The sequence below is a fragment of the Tetrao urogallus genome, assembly GCF_951394365.1.
Source record: "Tetrao urogallus genome assembly, chromosome: 20".
Lineage (NCBI taxonomy): Eukaryota > Metazoa > Chordata > Aves > Galliformes > Phasianidae > Tetrao > Tetrao urogallus.
The window spans coordinates 5,764,220-5,784,115 of record NC_136833.1 but is presented as its reverse complement, the minus strand read 5'-3'; the positions used below and the strand labels follow the sequence as shown (position 1 = coordinate 5,784,115).

General features: G+C 61.9%; 2 protein-coding genes across 2 annotated transcripts in view; one reads left to right on the top strand and one right to left on the bottom strand.

The window, feature by feature from the left end:
* The window catches only part of SMG6 (SMG6 nonsense mediated mRNA decay factor), a gene marked incomplete at both ends in the record, with an annotated part of 89,261 nt that extends 78,581 nt beyond the window's left edge, over nt 1-10,680 (top strand). The window contains 4 exons of the mRNA XM_079545288.1: nt 5,307-5,460; nt 8,323-8,534; nt 8,758-8,839; nt 10,550-10,680. Of these exons, the coding sequence (XP_079401414.1) occupies nt 5,307-5,460; nt 8,323-8,534; nt 8,758-8,839; nt 10,550-10,680 (579 nt within the window). The remainder of the gene's footprint in view (nt 1-5,306; nt 5,461-8,322; nt 8,535-8,757; nt 8,840-10,549) is intronic.
* Nucleotides 10,681-14,108: 3,428 nt separating this feature from the next.
* On the bottom strand, nt 14,109-16,877 carry HIC1 (HIC ZBTB transcriptional repressor 1; the record flags this gene model as incomplete). The annotated part of the gene is made up of 2 exons (XM_079545163.1): nt 14,109-16,054; nt 16,826-16,877. The coding sequence occupies 2 exons, from the start codon at nt 16,875-16,877 to the stop codon at nt 14,109-14,111; spliced, it is 1,998 nt and encodes a 665-aa protein (XP_079401289.1).
* Between the last annotated feature and the right edge of the window lie 3,019 nt (nt 16,878-19,896).

Below are 19,896 nucleotides of genomic sequence, written 5' to 3'. Positions count from 1 at the left end.
CCAGAACCACTGCGCTTCACTTTTCCAAACCCACCCCAACCTTTGCAGATTTTGCCTTTTTTTTTTTTTTTTTTTTTTTTTTTTCCCCCTTTTTTTTTCATCTTCTTCTCCTTTTTTTTTTTTTTTTTTATTTGCATTTGAATTTCGAGAAATTCGTATCAAGGCAAAGGTATAAATTGTGCCGCCCCCGCAAGCGAGTCCATTACTGTTGGCAGGTACCTGGGTCACATTAATACAATAAGGAAGAAAGCAGCAGCGAATGAGTGAGAGATTGGAGAGATGGGCTGTAAATTAAAGCGGCCTGAAGCCTTCCAGCCTCCCAGGGTTGTTAAGCGGGAGGTGTAAGTAAATTCCCCACTTCCCACCGCCTTGTACAGACACAGCAAACAGGAACTGCACATGTTCGGGGAGGGCAGTGCATGCAGATCCCGGCCCAGCTGCGCCGGGGCCCCCGGGATGGCCGCTGCCCGTTCTGCGGGGAACGTGGGGGCTGCCTGATGTGTCAGGGGCTTTTCTCCCCGGCCCACTCCTCCCTTCCTCCCGAGCCTCTTCTCGCAGGCAGACAGAGGTCAACATGAGGGTGTGGGCAGCTTCGGGGGCTGCACAGCTGAGAGCTGAGGTGCAGTCGGAGCCTGGGTGGAGGAGAAAAGTCCTTGGGGGCTTTGCTAAAGTCAGCCAGGCCGCGGCTGGCTGGGAACAGCCCGCAGCAGAACATGTGTGCGGCCCAGAGCTGGGATGGGGAGGCCAGGCTGAAACCAACCCTGCGCCGCACCCCTCGGATCTCCCTGCCTTGACCCGCGGGTCTCTGGTTTTCTTGAGGGATTTGTGCTTCCTGGGACCTGCCGCCTTCTAGGTTTCATCCTGTAGCTCTTGCTCCTCTGTGGGATTCTCGCACTGGCTGCTCTCCAGTTCCCCCTTTCATTATCCTGGGGATGAGTTGCAGTCCCGTGTATTCACTGGAGTCCTGCAGATGCAGCTCCTGTGTTAGCACAGCCAGGACCCTCAGCTCTCCGTGCACATCTGTGTGCACTGATGGGGGCACGACCCAGAGAGCCCAGGCACCCCAGAGCCTCTTGCAGAGCCTGGCAGTGCAGGGTTCAGGGAGAAGCCTCCATCTTTTGGCTACTCGTTTTCTTTCTAAGTGTTTTGATATCTCTGAAGTTTCCCACTGACATCCCTGTGCCATCCCTTGGCAGGGTTTGGTGTGCCCATAGGGAGCATGGTGTGTTGGCCTCATCTGCACCCTGCAGAGCTGTGCTTCTTTCTGCCTTCTCTCTGATGGGTTTTTGGGCACTGCTTTCTTCCCTTCACTGTGCTCACCTCCTCTTGCTGCCCACCTGTGCCACCAGTGTGGGCCATCTACTCACTGCTTGTCCCAGGCTCTGTGCTGGCCAGGCAGCCCTACTTGTCCTTCTTGTACCTTCCAAACACAGACATTACTGTAGTCATTGCTGCAGATTGAGGCTTTATTGTGCTTCCCTCACTGCTCTGGCTTGACTGGTGGGGAAGTATGGGTCCAGGCAGAGTGAATAGTTAAATAGGGGTGACCCCTGGGGCCAGCAGAGAGAGCTCAGCTCCGGAACATCACACAGAGCAGATGAGATGGGGTAGAATGGCTTTAGATCTCAGCCTTTTGCAGCCCTCTTTACAACGGGCAGCCCTTTGCTGCCTGGCTGGGGCTTGCAGGGAGGCCGGGCAGGCAGGTGGAGCGAGGCCACGTCCTGCGCCTCCATCCACCCCCACGCTTGGCATGGCCCTCGGTCCGCGCCGCTCGGTGTCCCCTGTCCTTTGTGCCTCTGCTGTGCGCTGGGAGCGGTCGAGTTTCCTGAACGGTTGAAAACATCCCACCTGAAACATAACAGGCTCTTCCTCTGGATGCTGCTATTGTTTTGCTGAGCATTACAGAAGCAGCTTAACCGGGCGGCCAATTATGACATGTCTTCCCAAAATAGCCCCGCTCCTGTCCCTTCTGAGCCCACGGAACGGCCGCCCCCTTAAGATGCAGCCGCTCCTTTGTGGCGGTGCTGTGAGTAACCCGCTAAATATAGCCGCATCCCATTCACGCTCTGCTCCTGGCGCAGGAACAATGCTGCGGTGCACACGCGCTGACACGCACCTGCCTGGGATCGGGTGCCTGCCGGCTGCGGAAGACGCACACCCACCCACGGCGGCTCCGCCACGGCGGCGGCCCCGGCTTGCTACCAGGCACGGGGCACGTTCACTGCTGAGGAAGACGCTGCTGCGGACGAACCTTGGGAGGAGGAAACCTTTGGAGCGAGATGCGAAGGAGGCATTGTTTTCAGCTCCTGGAAAATTCACCTCTTGTCCCCCTCCGAGCGCACGGGGAGCCGGCGGGCAGCAGCGCCAGGTTGCCCCGCTGCGGGATTGAGGCTCGGGCAGCAGAGGCGGTGGCACAGTGGTGACGGCTGTGGCACAGTGGTGTCGGCCCGGGTGACCCATCCCGCACCCAGCCCTGCGGGGCTGCGGCTCCTGGTCTGTCTGGCAGCCAGTGCAAAGCCCGTGCTGTGTTCCCAGCGGACGTCTCTCCGCTGCGGCACCGCAGGAAATGCAGCTTCGCGGTTTGTGCGTGGTGAGGAGCGGTCCCCTTCTCGAACTTGAATCCCTCGGCCAGGCAGCCGGCTTCCGGGGAATCCCCCAGGTGATTCCAGCTGATGGATGAGTTGGGAATTTGGGACTGTGCGAGCGGGAGTGTGTGATCTCAGTGCTGCCACCAGCTGGGGCAGCCGGGGGAGCCACCTCCGGCTCCTGCCGAGCTCCTGGGAGAAGTCCCTGCCCAGGGAACCGCAGCCGGGCTGTGGGCTGTGGGTGGACGTGATTCGGTGCCTGCAATGGGAGGAGAAAGGAAAGCTGGGTAGTGCTGAGAAGAGCAGCGGGCTGCTGCTCCCGTGGGTGCCTTGCTGTGCCAGCCCCGCAGCGTCCCTTCGCCACAGAGACGTGCAGCAAGCCAAACCCCAATAAGGACCAAATCTGTCTGTCCTACAGCACTTGAAATGGGGTGAGGCTGCACCAAGGGTCTCCCACACCCGCACAGCCCCATATCCTCTCCCAGCATGGAGGAAACTGAGGCACAGCAGGATGGGCGGCTCAAATCACTGCCATAACACAACATCCTGCACCCTCAGCCCCATCCCCGTGCTGTGGGGCAGCGGCCGTGCCCACCAACCAGCAGAAGGGTTAACGCCGCGCTCGCTCCCCGTCCCATCCCGCACATGGGCTCCCTTTCATCTCTGGCTGGGGGCCAGCCGTAGTCTGCATGAATCACAGGCCACTCCCCTCCCCCCCAAGCCCCTTGGCCAGAGGCTTCTGCAGCCTTTTACTCACACAAACAAAAATAAATCTCGCTGCCGGCCTCTGAACTCTGCAAAGGCGAGTTTCCCTCTGGCTCCCCGAGCGGCCCGGAGCTGTGCGAGGGGACTTGGCACGCTCCCCGCCGACCTCGCTCTTTCACTCCCGGCGCATCCTGTGTCCTTCTCTCACCGGGCGGCCCGAGGAGCGGAATGGGACGTGACGGCCGGCACAGGCGTCGCTCGCAGCTGCCAGGAATCAGCCGGGTACGGCCTGCGAACGCCGACGGGGACGGTGCCACACACGAGGGGCCCAGCGCCGGTGTCACCTGCGCGGTCAGCCCGGATGGGGAGCGTGAGGGACTGGCCTCCTTTGGTCTTTGGGATGGTCGTTGCCTGCTGCGGGGCGTGGTTTTGCTCTGCCTTTCTGTCACTTTGGGTCTCTGCGTTGGGTTCTTCTCCATCGCCTCGTGGCAGAGCCTGGTTCTGCACTGGGCGCTTCTCCATCCATGACAGGGCCTGGTGCACCTCCCCACTGCGCTCCTAAACACTGGGGAGGAGCCCCACCAAACCCCACTGAAGCTCCATGGTTGATGCCATCAATTTTGTCCCCTGGCTTAGCGTTGCCCCAGCCTGGGTTGGGCAAAGGCATGAGCAGAGGCAGCACCCAGCGCGGGGCTGTGATAGTGGCCCTGTACCAGGATGCTGGTGCCACCGTAGCTGCCCCTCAGTGGCCTTCTGAGCCCATGTGTGGGAGGCACGTGGGGAAGGCTTTGGTTGCTGCCTTGTGGGAGGTGGCGGCATCAAGGCAGCTTGATTTAAAGGCAGATGACAACACTTGCAAATGGATTTAAAACCACTTATTTCCACGGCCACTGCTGGCCCATGCAGCTCGTTGTTCCAGGGTGCCTCTGAGATTTTGGCATGACAAAAAGAGGGGTCAGATACACCCCCACAATGCTGGGCAGAACAGGGCTGGACTCAGCAGAAAGGGCTGGGCAGGGCTGGGCTCCCCTCCTGGCCCTGGGGTGTTCCGTGCGGGTGCAAGCCCTGTTTCACAAGAGTTCACGTGGTGGATGTGTTCCATACAGTGCTGCTGTGCTCCATGGGTGACCGGTTCCTATTAGAGGCAACAAACATCAGCGAGTCAAGGGAAGCTATTTTTAAGCAGAGGAAGCACTAGAATAGCATCCTGAGTTTTTTACGCCTGTGACTTACTGAAGAGTCCAAGTCCTTCGATAGCATCAAAAGTAACACATGAGCTTTTTGATCCCATTTTGGCAAATAGCGTTGTGCAAAGGTCCAGGTACAGCCAGGGGGGGTTTCTAGTAGGACCCAGCAGACCCTCCCCATGTGTGTGAGCACCTCTGGTCTCCAGTGGATGCGTGGGGCTCTGTCAAGGACAGCACCAGGACTTTGCAGGGCTGGAACCCACCTGGTTTCCCAGCTGGATGTTGTTGGAAAACACACGGTGTGTGCAGGACTTGGTGGGACAGAGAGCATGGTGCTCAGCCAAGCGTCCCCTCCCCACACGCCTCTCCTGCTCGGGGTCCCATGGTTTGGATGTTGTTGGCATGGCTCGTGTCCCAAGCTGGCTCGTTTTCATTGCTGATCTTGTCATCTTGAGATGTTTTCATCCACCCCTTTCCTCCCTGCTGTTTTATATCAGGGTGGTGCAGATAGTCTTGGCAACTGCCAGTCCTATTAAATGGGACAATACCTGAAACAAATGCACTTTCAAGGCTGGTACAGCCAGTCCACTGCAGGGCTTGGGCAGGGCTGTGTTTTCCTATGAGGGTGCTGCTGGAGTTTTTCACCATCCCACTGTGTCCCCACAAGAGCTGGTGCTTGCAGTGTGCAGGTGGGATGGACACAGCCTCCTGTACATGCCGTCCTTGCTGCAGGAGGCATGTGTGCCAGCTAGGCTTATCTTTTGCTCCCAATGTCCACAGGTCACAGGGTTGACGTCTTTCTTACTCATCATGTGTCCTTCTCTTCCAGGCTGTGCTGAAAGACCAGAGTCAAATGAGGCAGATGGAGCTGGAGATAAGACCTGTCTTCCTGGTCCCAGACACCAACGGCTTCATCGACCACCTCAGCAGCTTGATAACGCTGCTGGACTGCAGGAAGTTCATCCTCGTGGTGCCCCTGATCGGTGAGTAGCACAAGCACCAGGCATGGGCTTCCCTGTCCCTCGGTGCAGGCTCGACCCTCCAAGCCAGGTCCCATTCTCGTGCCCCACATGCCCTTTTGTGTGGTCCCAGTGCTTGCTGTGCGTGCTGGACACAACCCTGTTGCTTTTACCTGTTGGAGCCATGTCTCATCCCAGCTGCTCCTTCACCCCATGCCATGCTTTTCCCTTCCTGACAGCTTTCTGCCCAGCGTGAGCTCCTCTTCCCATGGTGCATTTAGGGGTGCCAGGGGCTGGGAGAGGCACACGGGTGTTAAATGGGATTTGAAGGGAATTTTGGAAGGAGCAAGGAGGAGGAATTGTTAAACAATCAGAGCAGATAGCTTATCCCAGCAGAGCTGGGGCTTAGGCAGCCTGAGCAAATGGCCGGCCTGTGTCCCAGCGTCTCAGAGCTGCTCAAGCCCAGCCCTTCTTTTTATCCTTATAAAGCTTGCAGTAAAACAGCAAGCTGGTTCCCGTTATTGGTAAACACTCACCCTGGCAGATAACGGCTGTGCTGCTGGGTGGTCTCCCAGGGTGGCGGGAGGATTTGGTGAGATGCCTTTGCTCTGATTGTTTGATCACTCGCTGGGCTCGCAGTAGCATTCCTCCGGCCGGTGCTGCACTGGGGCCGGCTGCACCCCAGTGCCAACCTGGCATGGAGTGGAGCTTGAGGGTAAAAGAGATCAGGGTAGGAGTGGGGCTGAGCCTCACAGATGCCTCAGGCTGCCCTCATCCCAGCTGCAGCCCCACAGGCACCTCCAGTCTGCAGGCAGCGAGGCGTACGCTGGTGCTGATCTCCTGCCCTGCAGCACGCTTCATGCCTGCCCTCTGAGCAGGTGTGGGGCTTCCTCTTCGACTCCTAGCTCCACCGGCCCGAGAGCCAGCATCCAACAGGCCCTTCCTGCAGGGTCTGGCTCTGGAAGGACTCTTAGAGCTGGGGACGGGACCCCTGGACAGGGGCTGTCAGGGAGCTCTGCAGCTTGGCACGGCAGTGGCAGGGCATTACGTGGAAGCAAAGGGAAGGAAGCTGGCAGAGCCCTGGGGTCTGTGGAGTGTGCTCACACCTGGGAATGCTGGCGCCTTCCCTAGAGCCATGGCCCTGCCTCCTCTGTGCTCTCACAAGCATGAGCTGCAGGAGAGCGGGAAGCCCTGTTTCCTTCCCTGGGCCAGGTGCTGCCGCGCTGAACCTGCATAATGAGGGCTGGGCTGGCCAGGATAAGCCAGGGGCCAGTGGCCATGGTGCCACATCCTATTGCCAGTTCCAGGTGTGAGCTGTGCTCTGTCCCCAGCACGGGGCACTCCTCACTGCTTATCCCAGATGCAGCAAGGGGTTAAGCGTGCAGCTTCGCGTTCCGTTTGTTTCTCTTGCTCTTTAACCTGCTCCGTGCTCCTTAAGGCTGACCCCACCATGGAGAAGCCAGGCCTGGTGCAGAAGCACAAACAAGCCTCCCCTTTGAAGCCTGTTTAGTTTGGAAGCAGGAAGGCGGATTTCGGGAGGGAATACCAGCTTTTCCTGTTTGATGTTCCGTTCTTGCAAGGCTCCCCCCACCCCTAACCCAGCCGTGCATTGTGTGGAAATGGCAGCATCAGGTCGCTGAAAGCAGTAGCAAGAGGAGCAGTCAGTGAGCGAAGAGCAAAGCAGCTCCATGCAGCTTTAATTTGAATACCCAGACAGTGAGTGCCAGTCTCACCATGGAACAGAGCGATCACGCAGGCTCCCTGGGCAGTGATTCACAGCACTGGGGAGAGGCCTCAGACCCCGAGCTCTCTCCTCGAACCCCCAAGGAATGCATAGTTCCCACTTGAACTCAGGACTTGGCTCCAAGCTCGGAAACAATCTTCAGAAATGAAGCCATGGCTAAAACACACACTGCGCGCACAGAGGCTCCCTCGCACACACGTGCACACCAGCCCAGCCTTGTGCACACGCATCCCTGTGCACGAACACATGTGAGGATGCTCGTGTGCACATCTGGACACAACTGTCATGCGCCCAGCCTCGCTGGGAGCTGCCTTGGCCGCGCTTGGCTCGCACACGCAGAGCAGCTCTGGGTGCACTGCAGGGTGCGTTCCTCCTGGCGTCCCTTGGGCACTGCTCAGCCTGGGGGGCTGCTGAGGCTGTGTGCCTGCTGCTTGGCAGCCGGACAGGAGGCTCCGAGCCCTGACAGTCTCCAGTGAAACCAAACGGGCTGGGAATCTGCCTGATCCCAGGCTCGAGCTCGGCTTCAGCAACATGTGTCAGGACAGATGTGCAAACTCTGTATCAGCCCCAGATGGGTGAGGTGTTGAAGAGAGTGTCTCCCCTGCAGGCAGCCTGGGGCAGCGACTTCAGGTGTGAAAACAGGGCCAGGACTTGGTGGAGCGGGAGCTGCCTGCTTCTGCATGTGACCCTACTTGCACACGCAGCTTTCTGCATCTGAAAGCAAGCCCAGGGGGCTGGGAGAAGGAGCAGAGCAGGGAGGCATGGCACGGATCAGGAGGCATGATAGCCAGATCCCCAGACCCATCAGCTTTCTGACCCCCCCCCAATCGCACGTGAAGGTGCTCGGGTTGGGCTCACGGCTGCATTTCACAGGGCACAGTGCCCTCAGCAAGTGCTGCAGGGCAGAGGTCCCCATGCTCTCAGGGCTGAGCCAGGTGACACGCAGAGGTGGAAGGCAGCAAAGCTTTTCCAGACCTGTAGCCAAGTCCAGGAGCACAGGGACGCTGCGGCAGCTGAACCCAGATTTCCTGAGCCAGCTCCCAGTGTCCCAGCCCTGAGGCTTTGGCAACACGTGCGTTTCAGCAGCGGGTCACGAGAGCACCTTGTCCCTTAGTAACTGTACCTCCTCTTCCTGTTTGAAGTGATAAACGAGCTGGACGGCCTGGCCAAGGGCCCGGAGATGGAGCACCGGGCTGCAGGCTATGCCCGCCAAGTGCAGGAGAGAGCCAGGAAGTCCATCGAGTTCCTGGAGGAGAGGTTCGAGGGCCGTGACAACTGCCTGAGGGCTCTGACCAGCCGAGGCAACGAGCTGGAGTCCATCTCCTTCCGCAGTGAAGACACCACTGGCCAGCAGGTAGGGATCACAGCCCTGCGAGGATGGAGGCACTGAGGCAGCGCTGCCAGTGCACGCTATAGGGCTGGAAGCCTCCCAGGGACCTGTCCCTTTGCAGGCTCAGAGCAGCCCTGATGTCCACTGAGCTGCAACACCATCTCCAGGGCAGTGCAGAAATGATGGTGATGGGGCTGCAGGGTTTGTGTTTTTTTCTGCTGACAGTAACATCGCGCTTTTCTTCCAGGGAAATAATGACGACCTGATTCTGTCCTGCTGCCTCCACTATTGCAACGACAAGGCCAAGGATTTCATGCCCTCTAACAAAGGTAGAACATCCTCACATCCTCTTTGTCCCTTCTCTGTTGCAGCCCACAGACCCTGCTCATTTCTCTTTTTGTGGCTCTTGGAGCCCATACCTCTGCATTTGGCCTCTTTCAACACCAAGGTGTCACCTCCTGCCCCCACGCAGCCCCAGGATGTGGCCCATCCTGCTGTGTTTCCAAATGCTCACCTCTACGTGCACCTTCTGGGACTCCCCAGCCTGTGAGAAGACCCCTCCATACGCACACAGAGCCACTTTGTAGTGCTGGCAGCACAACTGTTAGTAGTTGCTGTCCCCAGAGTATGCACCGAGGCCATAAAACCACGTGTCAGGGCCTTTTGCTTTCCCTTCACCCTCCTAGAGCGGAAAGAGCAGATGCAGATCCAACTGTCTGCCCATACAGGGACATCTCCTGCCACTGCGTGCCACAGCCATGGCTGCAGCAGAAGGTCAAGGGCTCCTTCTGAAAGCCCCAGTGCCTGCTGGTTGGAGCCTTTTTCCTCCTGATGCCCTGCTGGCAATGGCAGCATGTGCTGGGACCAGACAGCCCCAGTGTGCTGCCAGGGCAGTGTGGATGGGAATTAGATCAGCAGCTGCCCAAGAAATCAACCCACATTTGTCAGCGCGAATTCTTAGCAGCTTAACTTGTCAGATTCACAGAGAAACCGTCACCAAATGTTTATGTGCAAATGATGCTGAATTTTGAAATCATGTGGATTATGGCGAATGGGGCCTGACAAGCTGACAGCCTCTGGTTTGTAACAAGGAGGCGCGTCACCAGCTCGGAGCAGAGGATGTTTATTGTTACACATTTCTTAAAGTGTCCGCACAAAACCTTCCAATCCCGCTTTCATCAGCCCTCGGCCCCAGGCCTGCCCTCCCACAGCTGCCCCACGGCTGCCCCGCACTCCCCTTCCTCCCATCACCTCCTCACCATCCTCAGCCCCAACACCACCAGCTCGTTAGCTTGTCGCTAACCTCCCCTTCCCCTTGGCTTGCTGCTCCTGGCGCGGCCAATCTGGGCCCATGTTGGGCTCCCATAAACTCTGTTTTTTCCATTCCAATCCTGGCTCAGAGGCACTGTGTTTCCTGTGCTCATAGGAACAGTACTCTGGTCACAGGACCCAGCTGCTTACACATACCCCATATGCTTCCCCTGCTCCGCACACACGTAAGCGTGGCTCCCATATCCCCAGCCTGGCGTGTTGCGTGCGGGGCAGCTCATCCATCTGGGGGCAAGATCCCTTCAGTTATTTCTCAGCCTTCAGCTCTGTCTGAGCCTCAGCCAGAAACGCCTCGGTGGCAGTGGCTACTCCAAAAGCTGCTCGAACGAAAGGTTCGTTTTAGATCTTATAATGAGATCGCCAGAATAATAGCACCAGCTTCCTGCTGGAGCCAGGGTCGCGGGCTGTCTTCCTGGCCTGGGTCAGGCGAAGGCACCTCCTGTTCCCAGCGCTGAGCACCTCCCTGCTTTGGGCAGCGGGGTTTCGCCTGCAGGGGATGGGCAGATTGTCCCCAAACCAGAGCAAGGAGATAACAGAAGGCCTCCGAAATGAGGCGTTGTCTCCGAGCCACGGCGGGAAACCTCAGCAGGCAGCAGGGAGCCAGGAGCACCGGGAGGCTGCGGGGATTTGGGGCGCAGAGCACGCGTGGGGACAGCATGGTACGACACACAGCTCTGGGATTCACTCCGCTCTGTTGTTCTTCCACGCAGACGATCCCATCCGTTTGCTCCGCGAAGTGGTTCTGCTGACGGACGATCGCAACCTGCGAGTCAAAGCGCTGACCCGCAACGTGCCTGTGAGGGACATCCCCACCTTCCTCAAATGGGCCCAGGAGGGCTGAGGGGGCCGAGCAGGGAGCAGTGCCCCCTGAGTGAGTAACGCAGAGTGTTGCGGTGGGAGACCGGCTCCGCAGCAGCCCTCACCGCCACCGCCTTCCAGCCCACAATGAACAATAAACGCCACGTCTTCAACCCACCCCACATGGCCGTGCTGCGAAGGGCCCCCCCCGAGGGGTGCAGGCGAGCTGGGAAGGTCATTGCCGTGGATGGTTCACGTGGAGGCTGGGACGTTGAGTGTCCCCGTGGCCTTCGGGCGGTGCTGGAGCAGAGCTGGAGAGCCCTGCTGTGTAGGGAAGCTTTGGTTGACCCCGTGCCGGATCGCCGGCCTTTCGCTTGGTTTGCTTGGTTGCAGAGAGCTCACGTCGTGAGTCGGTGTCTCTTCGGGTTTGTAGGCTGTACAGGGCAGAGATTGGGGACGCAACGGTGCAGACTTTGGGATTGCTTTGGTCTCGCTCAGCCCCAGGAGCTGAGCCTTTGGGAGATGCTGTGGACTTCAAGGGCGGGTCCTCAGCTGTGTGCCCCACGCTCTCCATCATCCCTGCCCATAGCCTGTTCCTCCTGCATGTCCCAGGCTGCGTTGGTTCCCCATCCCATCCCTGCTACCACCCCACAGAAGGGAACGCTGTCTGCTGCTTGCAGAGATGCTCGTCCTCTCCGCTGCAGGGTTTGCTTTTTCGGTTTCATTTCAGACTTCAGCATAGGATTTTTTTCAGGTGTGTGCCCTGCCTGCTTTGTGGGGGAGGAGGGCTTTGAACACCCCTGATCCCCCCACAACTGCTTTCTGTTCTGCTCCCTTCCCACAACAGACGTTACCTGTTCCCACCTCTCTTTCCCCTACCCCTGCTTCCCACACTGATACTTTTAGCCACATTTTCAGCCCAGGGCTCAGGGTGAGGTCAGCAAAGCCCTCCGAGGAGCCCGGGACAGGCTGTTTGGGGACAGGGCTGGTGAAGCCTGGGCAGTGCCTGGTGCCGAGCCCAGCAGTGAGGGTCCCCTTTTGTCACCTCAAGCCCTGCAGCACACCGCTGTCTCCCACACCACATCACATTGTCCCCACCGCCAAACCCTCATCCCCACGGCACTGCAGATACAGAAGCCACGAGGGAGCGTTTGCCCATGAACTGGCATCCCTGAAGCTCTGTCACGCCTCAGTCCCATCAGCACGGAGCAGGACTGACCCCAGGGCCACCTCTGGTTCCCACCGGCGCGCTGCAGAGGATGCAGGAGGACCGAGCTCAGTGTTTTCCTTTCCTGCGTGGGTGGCTCAGACCTGGTGTTTGCAACAGAGCACGTTCAAGCAGGAAGCTCACTGTCACCCATGCCACGGTGAGGACCGAAGCAGGGCTCAGGGCCTGAGCGGAGCACATGGACAAGCAGCAGTTGTGCTCACCTGTACCATACACGTGTCCTGGCAAAGGGCTCAGCGCAAGTGCAGAACTGCACGGTGCAGATTTGAGGTCCCCAAGCAGCGCAGCCACCTGCAGGAGGACACGCGGAGTGACCACGGTTTAACACGAGCACCCAGGACCCAATTCGTGCTGCACAGCGCTGGGCGTAAGCAGCGTGCAGAATTCTCAAAGCTGAGTGCATTGGAAATGTGTTCTCACCTGTGCCGGATGCCCAGCCCTCGCAGGGCTCTCTGGGCAGCACAGAGGGGGTCTCACCGGGCTGAGTGTGCCGGGGCCACCTGCGCCAGCCCTTTGTTGGGGAGGTGGCCGCATTCGGGTGATTTTGTTAAGATGGTTTTAATCATTTTTAGTATTAAACACTTGTCTGTGCAGCCCGTTGTCTCGCTTGCCATCTGTGGGCGCATCGCTATCAGTTGGGGCGGTGGGGACATACGGTAGCAGGACGTGTCCCTGCTGTCCTGCACCTTCCCTGTTAATGAACGGGACTCTGGGCAAACAGAAAAGCTCCTCTCCTCCCCTCCTCTCCCGCAGCCCCACACCACCCACCCAGCGCAGCCCCATAGGGTACGTCCCCGCTCCCCATCCCAGCCCCACACGTCAGGGCCACCAGAGAAGGACGCGAGGCTCTGTGTGTTAATGTCACTTTATTGCTTGTTCCGTTTCGACTATAGAAAAAAGGGCGAGGAGCCCGTGTACAAATCGGACGTGATACAGACCCCGCTGGGCGTTTCCAGCTGTGTTTTGGGTGCAGCTGCTGCCGGTGCTCGGCCCCCAAAATGGGCACAGATGCCCGGTGGCAGCTCTGGCCAGATGCTGGTGAGCCCCGGGGGGGACCTGGGTGACCCCTGCCCATCCCTGGCTGGAAGCAGGCACTTGGGGGCCACGAGGCCTCGCCACAGAGCAGCCAGCACAAGGTAAGGCACAGTGGCTGCGAGGCTGGGGACAGTCACTGCCCCGGGGCCTCGTGTGCAAAGGAGAGGAAGGGGCACGGGGAGGGGGAGAAGCTTCACATTAGCCCCAGGCAGAGGGGTCGTGGGCCTGGGTGGGGATCCAGACTTAGGGAGGGGTCACGAGAGGGGTGCTGCGGTGCCAGGGGTGCCCCTTGGGGGCTCGACCCGCTGTCATTGCAGCCCGGGCCGGGGGCTCAGCTCTCCCCAGGGCTGCTCCCGGCCCCTTCCCACGGCCCCGTTCCTCCGCTGCCCACGTCCACATAGCTGACAAACCCAACCGCTTTGTCTTTGTCATAAACTCCCGGCCCGAGGTTCCCCCAAACCCGACCCGACCCAGCTGTGCTGGGGACGGGGATCTTTGGCAATAATAGAGGTGGGCCCGAGGGCACAGCCACCCCACGGGACGGCGGCTCCCAGGGGTCCCTCTGCCCCACGGGGCCCCGGGCATCCCTGATGGCGAGCGCTGTGGGGCAGGGTGCAGGGGCTCAGTCTGTGACAAGGCCCTGCCCCACCTCCCGAAAACACTGGCGGCTGAGGGCTGAGGCCGGGAGCTCAGTGCTGCTCCACGTTGAGGAGCATCGTGTTTCCCCGGTCACCATCCCTGACCCCCAACAAAACCCCGTGTGAGCCCTCTCCATCAGTCTGTCCCCGAGCTCCCAGCACAGCCCCGGGGAGGAGGAGGCCCTTCGCTGCGGCCGCGATGGACGAACTACTCACGGCCCCGCGGCAGTGATGGCGGCACAGTCTGGGTTCCATCACAGCAGAGCTGAGCTCCATTGGGTCCCACCGCAGGGTGGGCAGAGATGGGGACAGCCCCGAGGTAAGGAGCGGGCTCATGTCCTCCGAAGCCTCAGGGTTCGGGCTGGCGGCACAGCGGGGCGAGCCGGGAGGTCAGTCCCTGAATATCGGCTTCTCCCCACCGCTCACGGCAGGACGCGCCATCCAGCCGGCCCGGGGCAGCTCTCATGGGACCCCCTGCTCCGAGTGAGTTCTCCGGGGCCGAGCACCTTGCCACCTCCATCCCTGCCCTGGAGAGGCACGGGGAGCCCCAGGGCCACCCCCCGGCGGGCGCTACGGGGGCGAGTAGCGCTCTATGGTCCGCGCGGCATCGGCGTGGAGGTGCGGAGCCTGCGCCAACACCTCGGCCGCTTTGTCCTGGCTCAGCCCCAGGTGCTCTGCCGTGAACTTGGCCAACGGGTAGAGGCTCTCCATGGCCTTGGGGTCGCTGAGGAAGTGCGAGGTGTGGGACAGCAGCTCGGCCGCCTTCTCCTGCTTGAGCCCCAGCTGGTCGGCGGTGAGCCGCGCCATGGCGTAGACGCTGTCGGGGAAGTCCAGCTTGGCTTTGCCATCGGGGCCGGCCGCGTGCATCTTCATGTGGCTGATGAGGTTGCGCTGTTGGGCGAACTTGCCGCCGCACACCTGGCACTCGTAGGGCTTTTCCCCAGAGTGGATGCGCATGTGCTCGGTCAGGCGGTACTGCCGGGTGAAGCGCATCCCGCAGGCGTCGCAGGCGAAGGGCTTGAGGCCGAGGTGGCTGCGCATGTGGCGGGTCATGGTGCCGCGCTGCGTGAACTTCTTCCCGCAGATGGTGCAGGGGTAGGGCCGCGTCAGCCAGTGCGTCTTCTCGTGCTGCCGCAGCGTGGCCGGGTCCTTGTAGGACTTGTCGCAGGACGAGCAGCGGTACGGCCGCAGGATGTCCCCCAGCCCTGCACCTCCCTTATCCAAGAAGGGCACGGCCTGCTCGGCCGCCGCTTTGTGGTACAGCTCCTCTTCGTTGTGGGCCTCCACGTGCGCGTTGAGCTGCTCGGAGCTGGGGAAGCCCTTCCCACAGGGGATGCAGACGTACAGGTTGTCGCCCAGGCTCTCGGGCTCGTAGCCCAGGTGGTTGCAGTAGCGGTCCAACGCATCGCCAGGCGACGGCCCCTCGCTGCTGCCCGTCTCCTCGCTCGTGCTGTTGTCGGGCTCCAGGTCGTTGCTTTCCACACTGGGATAGCGCGGCTGCGGGGCGGCGGGCGGCGATTCGGCTTTTTCCTCCCTCTCCAGCTCCTTCTCCGCCTCCCCTTCGTCCAGGTAGGGCCCCAGCGGCTCGTGCTTCATCCAGCGGTACATCAGCTCGCGCCCATCGCCGCGGGGCAGGGGGGGCTCGGTGCAGGGCGGCGTGCCGCGGAACGGGTCGGTAGCGTGGGGGTGTCCCCCCGGCTCCCCGCCCGGTGGCGAGTCCTTGTAGGCAGCGGGGTGGCCGGCCAGGAGCCCCCCGCTCACCGGGGGGCTGTCGTGCCGCGGGGGCAAGGAGGGCTCGCGGGGCTCTGCGGGCAGCAGGCGGTCGGTGGGCAGCAGCTGGGCGGAGGGGCCGGTGGGGCTCTTCTTGGAGAGGTCGAGGCCGCACGGCGGCGAGCAGTGCCGCTCGGGGGGGCACAGCCCGTGGGGGTGCAGCGGGGTGCCCTGCGAGGCCGAGGCGTAGAGCTCCCCACACTGCGTGTTGAGCGGCGCCGCCGGCTCCACGGGCTGCAGATCGACGGGTCGCGGCGTCCCCGAATAGCAAGCCTGGATGACCGGCGTGGCGGCACGCAGCCCCCGGCCCAGCTTGTAGGGCGCGTACCCCCCACGCAGGTGACAGTACTTCCCGCTGCGCTTCAGCTTCTTCTTGCACAGTGCCACCAAACCGGGGATCTGCAGGTAGCTGGCGGCTGCCAGCACAGCCCCCAAGCTCTGCTCGCCGCCCGGCTCACATTCACCCAAACGCCCGGTGTAGATGAAATCGAGGATGAGGCGGAAGATGCCGGGGCTCACCATCTCGTGGTCCAGGTTGAGCAGGTTGTCGTGCACCACCAGCGACTTGAGGTAGGCGCTGCTGGCCGCCAGGATGTTCTTGTGAGCGCGGAAGAGCGCGTTCTGCACCACGATGATCACGTCGCACAGGAAACCCTTCGTGCGCTGAGTGTTCAGCTGCAGCAGCAGCTGCCGCGAGTGGCTCGGCACCTCCATGGCCTCCAGCATCGCGCCGCGCGCCCGCCGCCCTGCAACACACAGCCCCCGTCAGCCCAACGCCTAGAGGGGATGTAGGGAGGGTCGGGCACTTCGGAGGCGGGGGAGGGCGAGGGGAGGGGGGGGGGGGGGGGGGGGGGGTTCAGCCCACTTCAACCCCAACCCCGGTTCTTTCTCCCCCTGCTGCGTTCTGGCTGCTCTGAGCGCAGCTTTCCGTGTGCCACGCTTATATCGGGGCTCGCTTCGCGCCGGCCAATGGGGCGGGGAGTGGGGTACAAACCCCCAGAGGCTCAAATTTAGGTTAAAATATTATTTTTATTTTTGGGGGGGAGAAAATGACATCATCCCCCTCCTCCCCCCCCCCCCCCCCCCCCCCCCCCCCCCCCACCACCCCGCCCCCGCTCGCCTCCAGCACCCCCCGCTCCCACCTGCCGCTGCCCTCACCGGAGGAAACGAGGGGGAAGCAGAGAAAAAGCGGCCGTCCCGCAGCCCTGCGAAGCGCCGCGGTGCCGCCCGCCCCCCCGGGGCCGCCGCTCGCCGTTACCTGCGCCGCTCCCCGCTCCCTGCAGCGCTCCTCCCGGCTCTTATGGCCCCGCTCCCGGGAGGCGGCCGGCCGTGCCCCCGGCGCCCCCCGCCCCCGTTTCCTGCGAGGTGAGCGGGGGGGACGAGGGAGGGTAAGGAGGTGGGAGTGGGGTGGGGGGGGGGGGGGGGGGGGAAACGGGACCTCCCCTCCCCGCCTCCCCTCCCGGTGCCGCCCCGGTGAGTGCCCCCCAAGCGTCGTCGGAGCCGCGGTGCCGCTTTACCTGCCCGTCCGCTGCCCTCCGCCAGCCAGCCGAGCTCTCGGTGGACTCTCATGGCTCAGCCCCGGGGGGGCCGTCGCCGGGCGCTGCCCTCCGCCCTCCGCCGCCGCTCCATTCCCGGTGCTGCCGACCGCCCGTACGCCCCTCGGAGCGGTCGGCGGCGGCGGTTCCTCGGGGCTCCCGACGCCGCCAGCTCGGAGGTGAAACCCGGGCTGCGAACTCCCCCTGACCCCGGCCTGAACTCCGAGCAGCGCCGCTGGCTGTTAAAGGGACGGCGGGAGGTTTCCTCCTCCCCTCCCCGGGCGGGGCACGCCGCAGCCGGGCCCCCCCCTTCTCCTCCTCCTCCTCCTCCTTCTCCTCCTCTTTTCTCCGAGTCCTAATTCCCCCCCGCCCCGGTGGGAGCGGGAGGAACGGGCGGCGCCGCCTCCCGCACGGCCCCACCGCCCCTTCGAGGGTCTCAATCCCGGCGGCGGCTTTGCCCACCCCTCCCCGTCTCTCCCGGGCTCCTCCGCCGCTCCCGACCCCTCTTATCTCCCCCATTTCGCCGTGTCCAGCCTCAGGCTTCCCCCCTCCCAATCCATCAGCCCGACCAGGTGAGCCCCGACGGCGCGTCCGCCGCGCCCCGACGGCACTTACCCGCAGCGCCCCGTCTCCTCCGCCGCCTCCGCGGCCGCTGCCCGGTACCGCTCGTCGGGCTCCATCTAGCGGCGCCCGCTGCGCTCCGCCCCCCGCCGTCGGGGTTTTGGGGTGGGAGGGGAGGGGGGTGGGGGTGTAGAGCTCCTCCCCGTGCAGGTGCGCGGTTCCCCCGACGGGGCGTCCCGTGGAGATGGTGGGAACGGGAGTAGAGGTCGATGGGTTTGGTTTGTGTTTTTTTTTTTTGTTGTTTTTTTTTTTTTTTTTCTTTAATTTTGGAGGAGGAGAGGAGAGCGGGTGGGAAGGAAGAGTGGCCCCCGGGGGGACACAGCGACGCGGCCCCCCGCTCCTAGCGAGGCGGGGAGAGCTTCGTGCTTTCGCTTCTCCTTTCTCACGGCCGCGGCCATTTGTGTAAGCCCGGAGGGCGGCACAGAACTGGGCATCTCCGCTCGGGGTTCACCCCCGCAGCCGGGCACGGCACCCCAAAGGTCGCCGGTTCGCCCGCCCGACCCCGTGGGTCTGCACCCAAATCCCATCGAGCACGAGCTGGCGCAGTGCCGGCCCTCCCACTGTTCCCTATGGGCGATTTTGGCCACAGCGAGGTGGCACCGCGCAGCCCCGAACCCAAACCCGGCGACATCGGGATCCTGGGAGCGGAACGAGCGCTGACCCTCATTGCGGAGCAGTGATTTCATCCCCCCCTTCCCCTCTCCCCCGGGCACTGATTTCCCCTCACCCTCCTCTCTTTTTATATATATATCTACATACATAATTTTTTTAGGGGGTTTTTTTTTCCTGTTCAATTAACGGCTGGAAGTGTTTCAGGTTCTGGCAGGGAGCTTTGGACGTCGCTGTGAGCGATGACTCCCGCGGGCTGCGTCCGCGTAATTTATGGGGCCGTGATGCATCAATCACAGCGGCTCCCCGACAGCTGCCCCCCCCCCTCGGGACCCCGGGCTGCCCCCGCTACCTGCTGAGTGACTGAGCCCGAGGGGGGGGGGGGGTGGAGAAGAGGGGGAGGAACCTCCGACTCCTCCACCTTTTTCTCGCAGCCCAAAGGCTGGGGCAGGTGGTGGAGGGGGGTGAGCTGAGCCCCGCGGCCCCGACGTCTCAGAGCGGAGCTTTGCCTTTGCCCTGTCACGCCGCAGGCAGAGCTGGTGAGCAGGAGTGCTCAGGAAGAGAAGGGAAAGGAGGAGGAAAAAAAAGGGGGCATTTTCGCCTCAATGTGCAGCGCAGATTGGAAACAGCTCTGCTTAAGTCATTGGCTCTGTTGGGAGGTCTGAGCTGGAGCGTCTCCCGCCTGTGCCCCCTCCCCACGATCAATCACGGCGCAGCAAATTAGCCCAGATGCCGGGAGATTGGGTTCAAATCCAGCTGTGGTTTGGATCGCGCTCGCACGCCTGGCTTCATGTGGGACCTGGGCTGTTGGACAGGATGCAGCCCCCCGGTCTCCGCAGGGCCCCGTTTCCCAGCGCAGCCTCTCCCCGTAGCCCACACACATGTGTTCGATTACGGCGTTGGCCAGCCGGGCCGCATCCGGCACCGCCAGGAGCCTGGAGCCCCGCTGGCAGCTCACACTTCATTTTCCCGGCGGTGCCGGGGGCACGGCAGCCCCACAGCCCCTGTGTGGCCCCTTTATAGGGGCTGAGTCCCCTCCCAGCACGGTGGCATTCGGTCCCGTTCGTGCACCGGCTGAGGCCGTGAGACTCGTGACAGCTATGAGCTGCCCTCCGGTTGGGTGTTGGATGTGGGTTGTGGGGTTACTCTGTGTGCCTGTGCTGAGCTCTGCCAGGTGTCCCCCGGTACCACAGGCCCGTGTTTTGGGGCCAAGGGCTGCACTGTGCTGCGTGTCCCCGTTGGGGCAGGGTGGGCGAGGGGAAACCCGAACTGTGGGGCGGTGCTGTGATGGGTGAAGGGCTCTTCTCTATGCGGTGATGCTTTGCGGGGCAGTGGGATCTCTTCCTTGTGGGGCAATGGCATGGAAAGCAATGGGACCCTTTCCCTGTGGGGTGGGTTGGGGGACCCCTCCCTGGATGAGGGGTTCCTCCCCTGAGAGGCAGCGTGCTGAGAGACCCTCTCTGTGGGGTGATGCTCAGGTGAACGAGGGGCAGAATCCCACAGTGGCTGAGGTTGGAGATCCCTCTGGTCCCTCTCCCACAATGCCCCCCAGAGCCGGTGCCCAGCACCACATCCAAATCCCCATGCAGGACACCCTTGGGTCTCCATGTGCTCCCACCAGGGCACAGTCACCTTTCATCGCCCACCAGGACCCCACGGGCTTCCAGGCTGTATCCCACACCCCGTTCCCAGCTCAGGGCTCTGCACGGCTCCCTGTTGACCTTCAGGAGGTTCCCATCACCTGGATGGGGAGATGGGACCTTTTTATTTGTGGGGTGACACGATGGGGCAGTGGGTTCCCCTTCAGTGTGGGATGATGCTCA